The sequence below is a fragment of the Lynx canadensis genome, chromosome C2 (assembly GCF_007474595.2).
Source record: "Lynx canadensis isolate LIC74 chromosome C2, mLynCan4.pri.v2, whole genome shotgun sequence".
NCBI lineage: Eukaryota > Metazoa > Chordata > Mammalia > Carnivora > Felidae > Lynx > Lynx canadensis.
The window spans coordinates 150,234,188-150,247,043 of record NC_044311.2 but is presented as its reverse complement, the minus strand read 5'-3'; the positions used below and the strand labels follow the sequence as shown (position 1 = coordinate 150,247,043).

At 45.8% G+C, this 12,856-nt stretch overlaps 1 protein-coding gene across 5 annotated transcripts in view; it reads left to right on the top strand.

Annotated features, from left to right (window-relative positions):
* Positions 1-9,678, top strand: part of HLCS (holocarboxylase synthetase) — a 219,339-nt gene extending 209,661 nt beyond the window's left edge. For 4 of the 5 annotated variants that reach the window (XM_030328399.2, XM_030328391.2, XM_030328396.2 and 1 more), the window contains 3 exons: positions 2,347-2,461; positions 4,643-4,856; positions 6,316-9,678. In XM_030328399.2, coding sequence (XP_030184259.1) covers positions 2,347-2,461; positions 4,643-4,856; positions 6,316-6,487 — 501 coding nt within the window. In that variant the 3' untranslated portion in view covers positions 6,488-9,678. The remainder of the gene's footprint in view (positions 1-2,346; positions 2,462-4,642; positions 4,857-6,315) is intronic. The other variant, XM_030328393.2, reaches the window with a different exon arrangement.
* Positions 9,679-12,856: the final 3,178 nt, after the last annotated feature.

The window sequence follows — 12,856 nt, the reverse complement described above, 5'->3', positions numbered from 1 at the left end:
GGTGCCAGTGGGATTCCCTCAAGCTGTGACAACCAGAGATGTCTCCAGCATTGCCCAGTGTCCCCTGGGGCAGGGTAGCAGAATGGCACCCTTGCTCCGGCCCCCATGGAGATCCCTGTTCTAGACACGAAGGATTATGAAGCTCCCTCCCTGTCAGTTACAGGTCCCGGTGCTCATCCCCACGTCTTCTTTATGCTTTTGTTCCTTTGTGCTTTTGCGTTTCTCCTCTCTGCCTAGAGTGCCCTGCAGGGCAGAACAGAAATGTATTCCACTGGCTGAGATGCAAAGAAGGCCTTGTTGAAGGGAGAGAAGGAGATTTCTTGGAAGCAGCAGGCTCTGTAGCACAGTATTAAGCTCCCTGGGGGCTTGGTGTCAGAAAGCCCTGGGTTTGGGGGCACCTGAGTGCCTTGGTCAGTTGAGTATCTTACTTCGGCTCAGGTCATGATCTCACGGTTCGTGAGTTCAAGCCCCGCATCGGGCTCTGTGCTGACAGCTCAGAGCCTGGAGCCTGCTTCGAATTATGTGTCCCTCCCTCTCTCTCTGCCCCTACCTCAGCTGGCGCTCATGCTGTCTCTCAAAAAAGTAAATAAACATTTAAAAGGAAGGAGGGAGGGAGAGAAGGAAGGGAGGGAGGGAGGGAGGGAGGGAGGGAGGTAGGAAGGAAGGAAGGAAGGAAGGAAGGAAGGAAGGAAGGAAGGAAAAAAGAAATGGGAGGGAAGGGAAAGGGAGGGGAGGGGGGGAGGGAGAAAAAGAATCCCAGCTCTGCTGCATCTGAGTGTAACTACAAGCCACCCAGGCAGTCTCTGTCAGCTTCAGTTTCTTCCTTGTAAAACAGGGACAAAACTAGTACCCCCTGGGGGTCTGGTGTAAGTAATATAGGGACTAGGGCTGAGAAGGGGCTCTGGGTGGTACTGGCCCTCAGGGAAGGAAGCGAAAGCACTGTGGGATCAGAGGCCATCAGCTACCCTGCAGTCTTTCCGTTTTATTTGCTGAGTGTCTTTCTTTCAGCCTCATATATCCCGATTTCCTTCTTCTCCCCACACGTGGCACAACTTGGCTGCCACCCCTGGCCCAGGAGACCTGGCAGCTCCGGCACCCACTGGGTCTCACCTGGTCTCTGCGCCCACTTAAGAGTCCCGGCAGGAAGTGGGGGTCTGGGTGGCCCAGCTCAAGGCAGTGACCGGCACCGTTCCACTGCGATCGGGGCTCAGGCAGGGTCGCCCAGGGTTGCTTCAGGATAGAGACACAGTGAGCCACAGAACAAATCGTTTCTGTTAACTGCTGACTGTTGGCAGTGTTTTGAGATTCTTCCATAATAATTCAGTGAACCGTGTTCCTACCCTGCATCTCTGTAGCATTCTCCTGGAAACATTTCTACCCACCTTTTATGATATTGGTTAATTTAGGGCATCTTTTCTCTCTTGGGGCATGAGCTCCTTAAGGGAAGAGAACCCAGAAGTATTATTCTCTCCCTGCCCCCAACCCAGCACACAGTAGGTGCTCACTGCTGGTGGATTTTGGTTTCCCGGTGCATGTAAGTTACGTTTGCACTATACTGTGGTCTAAGAAAGCAATGGACACGCCTTAACTAAAAAATATTTTATTGAGAGAGTGCCTGGGTCTCAGTCACTTAAGAGTCCAGCTCTTGGTTTTGGCTCAGGTCATGAGCTCACGGTTTGTGAGTTTGAGCCCCGCATCAGGCCCTGCACTGACAGCCCAGTGTCTGCTTGGGATTCTCCCTCTGCCCCTCCCCTGCTCATGCTCTCTCTCTCTCTCCCTCTCTGTGTCTCTCAAAATAAATGAAAAACTTAAAAATATATTTTTTATTGCTAAAAAATGCTAACCATCATCTGAGCTTTCAGTGAGTTGTGATCACTGATCACAGATCACCATGATAACCAAATAATGAAAAAGTTCAAAATGTTGTGAGAATTCCCAAATTGTGACACAGAGACGCGAAGCGGGCAAGGGCTGTTGGAAAATGGTGGCACTGACCGATCAGCTTGCTCCTCTCAGGGCTGCTGCCAGCCTTCGGTGTGTAAAACACACAGTGTCTGTGAAGCACGATGAAGACATATGCCTGTACTGAGATAATGAACAGTGCTGGGGTGTGGGGAAAATGCCAGAATTTATGCCAGATATGTTCTTCAGGTCTCTCCCAGCCCCAAGGTGGTCCTTTCACACTGGATTGTCCCAAAGATTAGCTGTCAGAACCAGAAGAGAGGTTGAGATCCCATGTTCCATTAGATTCGAGAACATCCTGCCTGTCTTCCTTTGGGCTAGATGACCTGTCCTGATCCCTTTGTGTCCTGTGCTTGCTTGATTAACGCACAGATTTTCCTTTAGGATATCAACTTACGAGTGAAGTGGCCCAATGATATTTATTACAGTGACTTCATGAAGCTTGGTGGAGTTCTGGTTAACTCAACGCTTTTGGGAGAAACATTTTATATACTTATTGGTAAGCTTTTAAAGCCCTTTCCTCCACATTTTTAGATTAATAAAAGCAAAAATAAAAATGGTTTATACATGGCTACATTGGGGGGGAGTGGATTATCATATGGGATTACTTTTTCTCGGAGTCCTAAGTTACAGAACACAATATGTATGCAAAACAGGCCAGATTGGTTGAAAGCCCTTCAAGGGGTTTAGCGTTCCTGTCTATGGCCATGGAAACCACCAAATTGGTATCACATCAAACAGGTTTTTTATTACACCTCTCCACGTGCCCACTTCTTGTTGAATTAGAAATGGTGAAAATAAACATTTGACGTGCCAATTTTGTAATAAGAGAAGAAAGTTAATTTCAAGGATGGGTCTCCTGGTGGTCTGGCATTCTTAATGGGACCTTCCCAGGCCATGAAAAAGTTGCGCTCTTTTGGACCTCCAGAAGAAGCTCCAGGCTGGTCAAGGTGGGGTGAAGAATCCTGCTTCCCTGCAGCGCACCCGCATCAGGCGAGGAGGTGGGTTCAGAAACAGTTTCAGAAATTCTTAGGCTCCTGCTCCTCCGAGCATCGGCTTCTCCCTGATGTCCAGGAGAACTCAACATTCAGAAATTAGTACTGGACAGAAAACACGTGACGACGTGTCAGAAATGCCAGCCAAAAGATGCAAAGCTCATGTTTCTAGCGCTGCTACCAAACTGTTTCATATCGTCCAAGCTCTGCTTCCCATTTTAAATGTGTTAATGAGGCTAGATGTAGATGTTCTGAAGTGGGGCCCATAGGTATCAATGGGGCCCAGGGATGGCCTCAGGGAGCTAAGGAAGTCTGCCACTGGGGGCGGGGGAGGAAAGGGAACATGTTCCTCTGGGGAGAATTCATAGCTTTTGTTAAATTCTTAAGGCCGTGGGAGGTGATGGGGGGAGAGGGGGCATCTTTGAGGAAGGATTCAGAGTCACCAACAAGGGTACTCTCTGGTTCTTAGAAAGGTGTAGCCGAAGTTGGCACTAGTCAGTGTTGCTATTTTCCCCAGGACTTGGAATTTTCTGAATATAATGGAGATTTTCAGGACTGTATACACATACTCTAATGCCTCACCCTCCATGCTGTGTGTGTTGTTGAATGAATGAACAAATGAAAAATTGCTGATTCTGTTCCTGTTGCTGTAGTTATGTGTTTTTTGTTTCCAGATGTAATTTATATTGCTTTGTATTTTAATAGCCAGTATATTAAAAAAAAAAAAAATCTGAGGCCAATCAGTCTTTCCCTTCACGCTGAAAATGGCTCCGAACATTTACCAAAGAATACTGCTATTGTAAATGTCACCATTCTATCTGAGGCGAGTATTTGGGGAATTTTTTCTCAGAGGCACTGAAAACAAGATAGTCTCACTGCTTCATTCTTGCCGTATTTCATTTCTTATTGAAGACCTCTTTGAGGTTGATTCAGGGCCCTGTTGAAAACTGAGGTTTGACTTCTCTGAAGACTTCCAACTCTCCCGGAGAGGATGGTGATATTAAGTAACAGCAGAGACAAGCCTGTTCAAACCCCACTGCTGGTAACTCGTTCTCCCGAAGCTGTGGTTTAGGAGCCTGTAAAAGAGCCACTGAACATGGGTTGGCCCCTTGCCAACAGCGTAACCCTAGCACCAGAGACTTCCAAGGGTAAAGTATTAAAAGATGTGTTCTAGGTTTATGCCATGACCAAGGTTTGAAATCTCTGAATCCAGAGTTTACTCCTTAAGACCTGAATAAAATTCTTTATTTTCAGACATGTGTTCTGTTACTCAAGTCGGAAAAGAAACAAGAAATTTTACTGTATATTGGGCTCAGGGCAGACCTACGATTCTTGGCTCAACCCCGTGAAGGATCGTTTCAGAGGCCAGTCTAAGGAACTCGGTCCCGTTCATAGCTTCTGTTTAATCGAATCGAATCTGCCTTTCTCACCCCAACCGGTCTGCAGTAAGGTTGGGGTGATCTCAGCTTGAACAAGGATAATAAAGGAAGGATGAAAAAAGGAAACCGGTCCCAAAGAGATAAGTCATTCTTTAAGTGGCCAGAGATAATAAATTTGAAATGAGGACAAGGAAGCAGGGGGCAGGGGATCCAGGCTGTAACTTCTTCCAGGTGGTTGAGAGGAATGTGTGATCCTCCCAGTACGTTGAGCTGCTCGCGTTTTTCAACCGTTTGCTTTTGTTGCAGGCTGTGGATTTAACGTGAGTAACAGTAACCCCACCATATGCATCAATGATCTCGTCACAGAATACAATAAGCAACACAGGGCAGAGCTGAAGCCCTTCAGGACCGATGATCTCATCGCCAGAACTGTGACCGTGCTGGAGAAACTGATCGACACGTTTCAGGACAAAGGGCCCAATGGCATTCTTCCCCTTTATTATAAGTATTGGGTACACAGGTCAGTGCTGGCCCGTCTTCACTCTTTTAAAATGTCTTCATTCAATTAGTAGTTCACTATCTTAAAACAAGAAACTGAGCACAGGTCTAGATAACTATTTTTTCCCTTTCTGATGGAGAAAAAACTGGCGGACACTATTTTGAGCAAGTTACCATCAGCAATGCCAGGACGAACTGGCATCCCAGGTCTGCTGCTGATGGGATGCAGCGAGAAGGACACAGCATCACCGGAGAGTTTTCCCGCATGTTTATTTAAATCGTAGAACATTCTAGATATCAACAGTTTTCAAAGCAAGATCCCCCAGGGGCAATAGCATCCTCACCTGGGAACTTGTTAGAAATGCAGGGTATTCTCAAGTTCCACCCTGGGCCTCCTAAATCAGAAACTCTGAGGCTGGCCGAACACTCGAGCACAATTCATGTTTCAACAAATGCTCCAGGGGATCTACACGCACCCAAAGCCTGCGAGGCACTGGTACCTATCAGCAGGCCTCTATGCTTCAGAAATGTTAATGTCCTCTAACACAAAAAAAATAAGAAGAAGGTGGGAGATTTGTTTGACATTAAAGAGGACTAAAGAGGCATGACAATAAATGCAAGATGTGATTCATAATTAGATCCTGGATGGGAGGAAATAGCCACAAAAAATATTAATGAGACAATGGGGAAATTTAAACATGAACTATATATTAGACGTTATTATACCAAGATTAGACTTCTTGAGGGTGATAATGGTATTTTGGTTTTGTGGGAGATTGTTCTTAGGAGGTACATGCTGAAGTATTTAAGTGTAAAGTGTCATGATGCCTGCAACTTATTTTTAAACGTCAGCAAAAAAGCATGTGTGTGCACGAGGAGAGAAAGCAAATATGGAAAATGTTATCAGTTGGTGTGAATGTAAGCGAAGAGGGAATCTGAGGTTCATTGTACTATTTTTTCAACTTTTCTGCAGGTTTAGACTTCTTCCAAATAAAGATGAGTGGCGGGGGGAGGGGAGGGATCCTCTATTTTAAAAACTATTTACAAGGATGTAACTCACCGCAGGTACATTTGGAAAAGATTAAAAGTAGCATTAGAGCGAGTTTAACTCGCAGGCGATGCCACCCAGCTTTGTTTTATAAAATTAGCTTCCCAGCTCAGTTTCTTTGGCCCCAATCTCAGCCAAGAAAACCTAGAGCTGCACAGTGGTTCTTAGAAGTGCTAGGGGGTGAGGAAGTAGGTACACATCATCCTCCGGATGAGCAGAATGAGGAGAAAGTCCGAACTCTGTTGGAATTGCCATCAACCTGATTATGCTAGTAGTTTATGAAAACAGTTCGTGAGGGACCAGTGAGAGTCCGAGCATCCGACCCCGCCCCCCGCCCTCCCGAACCCTTTACCCAATGGGTAAGGACTTAACCACCTGTCTGTAGATACTGCGTGACATTTCCCAGTGACTGTCTGCTCTTCTTCATGTACAGTGGCCAGCGGGTCCGCCTGGGAGGCCTCGAGGGCCCGGAGGTGTGGATAGTCGGCCTGGATGACTCTGGGTTCCTTCAGGTTCAGCAGGAGGACGGTGAGATCGTGACGGTGCATCCAGACGGCAACTCCTTCGACATGCTAAGAAACCTCATCATCCCCAAACAGCAGTAGCCCGAGCCTGGGGTCACTGTCCTGGCCGCTGGGCAGTGGGAGGGCGGGCAGAGCCACTGCATCGAACATTCCGGTTCAATTTCTGCTGCCTTTCCTAGCCCGAGGAGCTGGAAAACGGATTTAGAGTTGTAGGCGGATTTTTTTTCTCCCTCCAATTAACCTCCTTAATTCCTTAATTTTGTTCTGTCTGTTGCCATTTGACTTGGTGTCAGAAGATGTTCTGGGGGGTAGCAGAAGATCTAGTTCAGATAAAGCACTACCACAGGTGTGATATCTTTCTCCCCTCTTGGGCTTGGATGTATGTTTATTGGCCCAGAAGAAAAACACAAAAAACACAAAAGTTTTTATTTGGAAACAGCAGTGGAATAATTCAGATGTTTCCCCAGTAGCAGAGACCTTCACTCCCAGACTATTAAAAAAATAAATCAAAAAAAGCTTCCAGGCCCAGACCAGCAACGAGGTAGAGGGTTGGTAACACTGTTTACGAGCATCCAGGGAGGTGTTTTGCTAGAGGAACACTGGGAGTTCGTTGTTTTATTTATTTATTTTTTGTCCATAAGGAAAGAGAAGGTAGATTTCTGAGGGCTACTCTGGACCCACTGGTTTGTGGTCCAGTCACAGTGCCTAAGTGGCTGCAGAGATGGGTGTCACTGGCAGGCTGCAGTGACCTTGGAGAGGAAATCAGTTGCTTGCTTGGACATTAATGTATGAGCCCTCTTTTCATAAATTTGAATTTACTGCATATCCTGAAGTGATGGGATCAAGTTCAAGAGCCTTAAAGTGTTGATTAGGCCGCGTGTGAATGTGGGGTGGATGACGGGGCCCTAACAGCTGGAGACGAAGACGCATTCATACCACACACAAGGGAGGCTTTGGGGCTTTTAAGCCAGTTGTAGGTTCACTTTGAAATGTGGTGCATTCCTGAAAGGTGCACAGAGAACAGAAGTACATGGCGTTTTATTTGTAAGCCGTAATTTTTACCCCTCTTTTCCTAAATTGCTAAGAAAGGAAATACAACTGATACTGAGCGCCCATCATCTAAGAGGGAGGGAGGGAGGGAGGGGGTGTGTGTGTGTGTGTGTGTGTACGCACGCGCACGTGCGTGTGTGAGAAGCTTTAAAAGAAGATGTTCAAGATCTGATGCCCTAAAAGTCTCCATGGAAGAACAAAAGAAAGGAAACCTTTTGATATACATTTGTGATTTCCAGATGTACTCCATGCTCTTTCCATGTAACTCCTATCTCTGTTGAACTTGTGAATCACACGCATTACTTTTCAGCCTTAAAAGGCCAGTTTTTGTCCACTTTTCTCTCTTCCTGCCAGTCCCAACTGAAATTAGTGGAAAGAAAACTTGATGGAGCTCTCAGCATTGAACAGAATCCCTTTATTATACACTAGCACTATCTTTATCCAGCTTTACTTAGGCTAATTCCAAAAACCTGCGGTTTTCAGTATAAAATGTGTCCACCTTTAGCCAGGCACAGCCAGCACCATAGGAAGGGGGGAAAAATAGCATGTTTAGTTAAGTACAACAACCCAATGTGTGTTTTTGGAACTGTAACTTTTAAAAGAACTTCAGAAGTAACTTTTGCAAATAAGGCTTCAATTAGAATTTTGTCAAAAAAAAAAAAAAATGCTTCTCTCCTAAGTGTCTAAGTCTTCTTTTGGAATTAGTGACAGGTTTAAATAAAAGTCCACACCGCCCCAAAATCACCAGATGAACTCACCCTTGAGAGGGCATCTGCAAAATATCATCAAGAGGAAAGATCTCCCCGCTGATGCTGCGAGTTTCATTTCTCAAACTTTGTAATATAAGGCAAGTCCTCTCTCAGAGCTGCCATTGTTACTGTTTGAATTTCTTTGGGGGGTTCTTTAATGAAAAACATGCTACGTTTTGTTTTTAGCTGAAGTCCTATTCTAGATAGTTCTGCTTTGGGGGGAAAAATGTTATCATTTCATTTCCTTTCTGTAAATTAAAACTAATGAAGTGTGGCCATGTCAGCGCAGATGGAGATGTTCCGGGCATAGACCACTTTGCCTCTGTGCTTTTAAGACTGTTCCTTCTCGTGTCGTCACCCAGTCGCCTTGAGGGACACGAAGTAGACTTGAAGCAGATGCTACGTTTTCCGTAAACCCGATTTTGCCTCAGATGAACCAAAGACTTTTGAAATTCTGCTTCATATAGAAGAGCTGAATAAAAGCATTTTACTTGTAGCTATTAGCGTTAGGGAAATTATTTACTTGCTACGCGACACTCATGGATTTGAGGTCGTTTTGTGCACCTGACGATCTCTGATCTCAAGGAGCTTTAAAGTCTTAACGGAAACTTTGCATTTTCTTCATAATCTTGAAAACATGGTAACTGAACTCAGGATTGGCGTGGGCTTTCCGGGCGTTTGATTGGCCCCCGCGTGTGGAGGCTGCACATTGATTGGCCCCCGCGTGTGGAGGCTGCGCATTGATTGGCCCCCGCGTGTGGAGGCTGCTCATTGATTGGCCCCCACGTGTAGAGGCTGCGCATTGAGCATGTTACCTGGTTTTGTGAAAGACCAGACCGCCTCTCTTCCGGGCTGGTGGCAGATTTCCGAGGAAGCCGTGGAAAAGCACCCCCGAATGTGCACAAGGAAGTTTTCCCTAGGACTCGTGGCCCCCGCCGAAGCAGCACCCCTTGATGTTGGGCCTCCTGGCAGCATTCAGGGGGTGCGGGCAAAAAGTCCAAGGATTCGTGTCTGGTCTCAAACACTCCGTGGGGGTCGCTACCGCAGACTTGGCCCGATGTGGGAATGAGTGGGCCGATGAGGGGTGTGTGATGGGTGGGTGCACAGGCCCAGGTGAGGGTAGTATGCAGCCTCCAGTCCCCGAGTCCCCCACGTACACCCACGGGGCTGGCCTCTGTGGTTCCCCCTGCCCTTGACCTGGGAAGCGGGAGACAAGCCAGCCTCACCCAGCAGTTTCAGGATGTAGCAGGGAGACATTTTCAGCTTGCATTCTGGAAGCTCTGTTTGCTCCTAACGGGCAGAAAATGGAGAATCCTTATTCCTGCATAATTACTATGCACATCAAAAATGTTTAAAAGCGTACACCTTCCCATTTTTACCTTTTCAAAGAATCATCTCTGAAAAGTAATTACTTTAAACCAATGCCTATAAAAATCGAGTCTTACCAAAATAAACTTTCAGGTTTTCTGTACAGTTTGGGCTCATTGTTATTTTTACCACAAGTTTCATTTTTAAAAACAGGCAACTACTCTTGGTTACCAGCATTTTTATTCATATTTAAACATTTTTACAAAATAAATAGTTTTACATGGTAAGGAGTATGTATGTATTTCTAAGTTATTAAGAAGCTGGGTGCTTTTTGTTGTTTTTGATTTATTTTTGACAAATGTATCATACAAAAGAGAAATATTATTACTCCAAAGAATGAAACCCAAAGTAAAACAAAAACAAAACAAAACAAAAACCTTTTAGCTCAGGTGAGAAAGAAATTTAATATAAATTTTTAAACTGAAAAACTAATGTGACAACAAATTTAATAGAACAAATTTTGTTCTTGGAGAATTGTTCTTTTGTAAGAACTGCTTGACTTTTGTTTTGAGGCTTTTCCCCAAGATTTCAACTTTATATGTCATACTTAAGTTTAGGAACAGCTTGAATAAATGCATCTTCGATAGCCCAAGAGTTGCGATGCACTACGATTTTAAGCGACTGTAATTTTCTGGCATTTGTTTGAAAACCTTTTTATGTCATTTTATCGCAGCAGCCCCCACAGTCTACCTTAACTGTCTTACAGTTACAATAAATTACAACTTCGGGTAGACTTTGTCCGGGATTCATTGACCGTGTAAACCTCTCCCACCCTTAGGGTCCAAGGGGAAAGGCTTGGTTGGCCCTAGGACTGTTTAAAAAGGACAAAGGGGTGGGGGGCCAGGGAGTGGAAAATACCGCTCTTGCAGATCTCCTGAAGCAGCCCCGTTCCCTTCTCTACAAAGGTATGAATGGAATGGCTTTTCTAGAAAGGGCTTCCATGAACATAAAGGAATTCCTTTCCCTGGGAGGCCCCTTGGAGGGCCCAGCTAGTCTTAAACTGGGTTTCTTTCTCAAATCCGTTTAATCTGGCATTTTTCGTCAACGTGTTAGGAACCCACTACAATTTTTTTCTTTTTTTGTGAAAGAGAGTCGTATTTATTAAAATGCTTCCTCTTCCCCTGCCGGAGCCTCATCGAAGTCAAGAAACGATACCCCCAGCTTAAATGTGCAGACTCTTAAAGATGGGCTAACAATATTAGGTTGCCATAGTAACTCCCGTTCACTTTAAACTGAGCTGCTGGCCGCCTGAAAGCCGGCTTGCGTAGGAATCTTCCTTCACGTTCTAGGCTATGAAAACCGTGATGTTTGTGTAGACAAGGACGTTTTCCCTAGTACCCATTTTATTTTTCAAGCACACACGCACTCATTGTTAAGCCTGTTTACGTTATCATTTGGGAATCTATAACGGTCTTATCTTTTTCACCGCAACCTTTGATCTTAAGCTGCTCGAAAGCCTTCATGATCTGTATTTACTCATAAACACGGCCCCCGATGGTTCGCAACAAGGTAGACACAAATGCATTTTGCGGTACTTTATTGAGAAACGTCGGGTGATCGCTCCCGCTCCTCAAAACCGCTCCTTCCAGGAATCATGGTTTAATTAGGACGGTTGTGAGCATAAAAAAATAATTACCCCGTGGCTTATTTTCTGTATGCACAAAGACCTGCTGATGAGGTATAGCTAAGCGCAGGACAGGGGTGTATGCGTTCGCTTCTTTTGACTCCGTCCCTTTGCCACACCACACGTGTTCCAAAATTTGCAAATTTCACCCCCCCTCCCCCACCACGAGGCAACTGACACCCTGCTCAGAAAGGAGGCAGACCCTCAGTGTGACACCAGGTCGGCAGACGATCATTTCACATTTTGAGAACAGTTGATTACAGGTGCCCTTTGATTCTAGAACGATGCCTTAAAGACTTCTGTGAAACATCTTTCCGCTCAGGCGCAGAGTTTCCTAGAAGAAAACCGTTTCTGACACAGCGAAATGATGGAGTAAAGTTTATCGGGTGAAGCAAATTAGAAGACGGTGGTTCAATGCATCGAACCACTTCAGAGCCATGGTAGGATTTTTTAAATGGTGAAGTCTTGAAGCAGAAACATAAAAGACAAAAATGAATGTAAGTTTATTTTTAAAAACACTGCTGGTGCTTTAGAAAAGGATTTCTGTTTACCTCCTACATACAGGACATGTTCATGGAGTTTTCTTGCTATGCAGAAAAGGCAGGAAATGCTAAAGAAAATGTATGCACCATTTTTATCAGATCCCTTTAGCGACTTTTCTTCCACAAGGCGCAGTCCATTGACAGTTTTCCATATTGCACATGCAATTTAACTAACTTTATTAGCACTACTTGTAGCAAACACGAGCCTAGGGAAATACAGGTCTGGGTGGACCAGAGGGATTTCGCCTTGTAATCAAACCTGACAGGGGTAGCCAGTCGCCTTGGGCACCTAAATCATCCACATGTCATTCTCAGAAAATATCTGGCTATATATAATTTTTTGCATTTAATGCCTATTCAATATACTCTGAAGGTGCTATTCTCGGTATCAAGAGTTCACAGAATTTAGGAGGAAGTAAAAGCACACCCATGCTCATTCACTCCCTTGGTCTTGGCTTGCTGATTTTTGTACCGAAAAAAAAAAAGGCTTAAATTAAAACTTTTCACGAGGCTCATGAATGACTTTTAAAGACATGAGAGTTGTCGATTCCTGGGGCTTAAATCATCACATCCTGCCTTAAGAATCTAAGAGCGCTCTGAATTCTGGAGCCTCCTCCTCCGGGTGGGCCACCGCCTGGCGTATCTGACTGGATCGGGTTGGGGTTTCGTCTTTACGGCGGAGGCTCCCCCGGAGCGGAAGCTCCTTCAGTCCCCAGTGGGATTGCTGCTGCGCATCGGGGACGAGGCGAGGCGCGCGGGCCTGGTGGCGAGGCGAGGAAACCAAGTCCGCCCCCGGAGACGGGGCAGGTGGAGGTCGCGCGGGGGACGCGGGGGACGCTCAGCTCTGCCCCCTTCGGGACCGGGCTCTTGAAGAACAAAGGTCTGGCGGGCCTTTCTCCCCCGCCGCGGGCGCGCCGCAGTCCTCTGCACCGGCGTTTGCGGGATCTGCGTAAAAATCTAGAAGCCGGCCGCGGAGTTCTATTAAAATAGTCGTCTCTGTATAAATTAATTTAAACCGTGCATATACAGCCCGCCCCTCGTAACTCGGCTGCACTCTGGACAACAGGAGCCCGGGGCCCGGCCTATGGCTTCTCCCTGCGGGCAGCCCTGCGCGAGG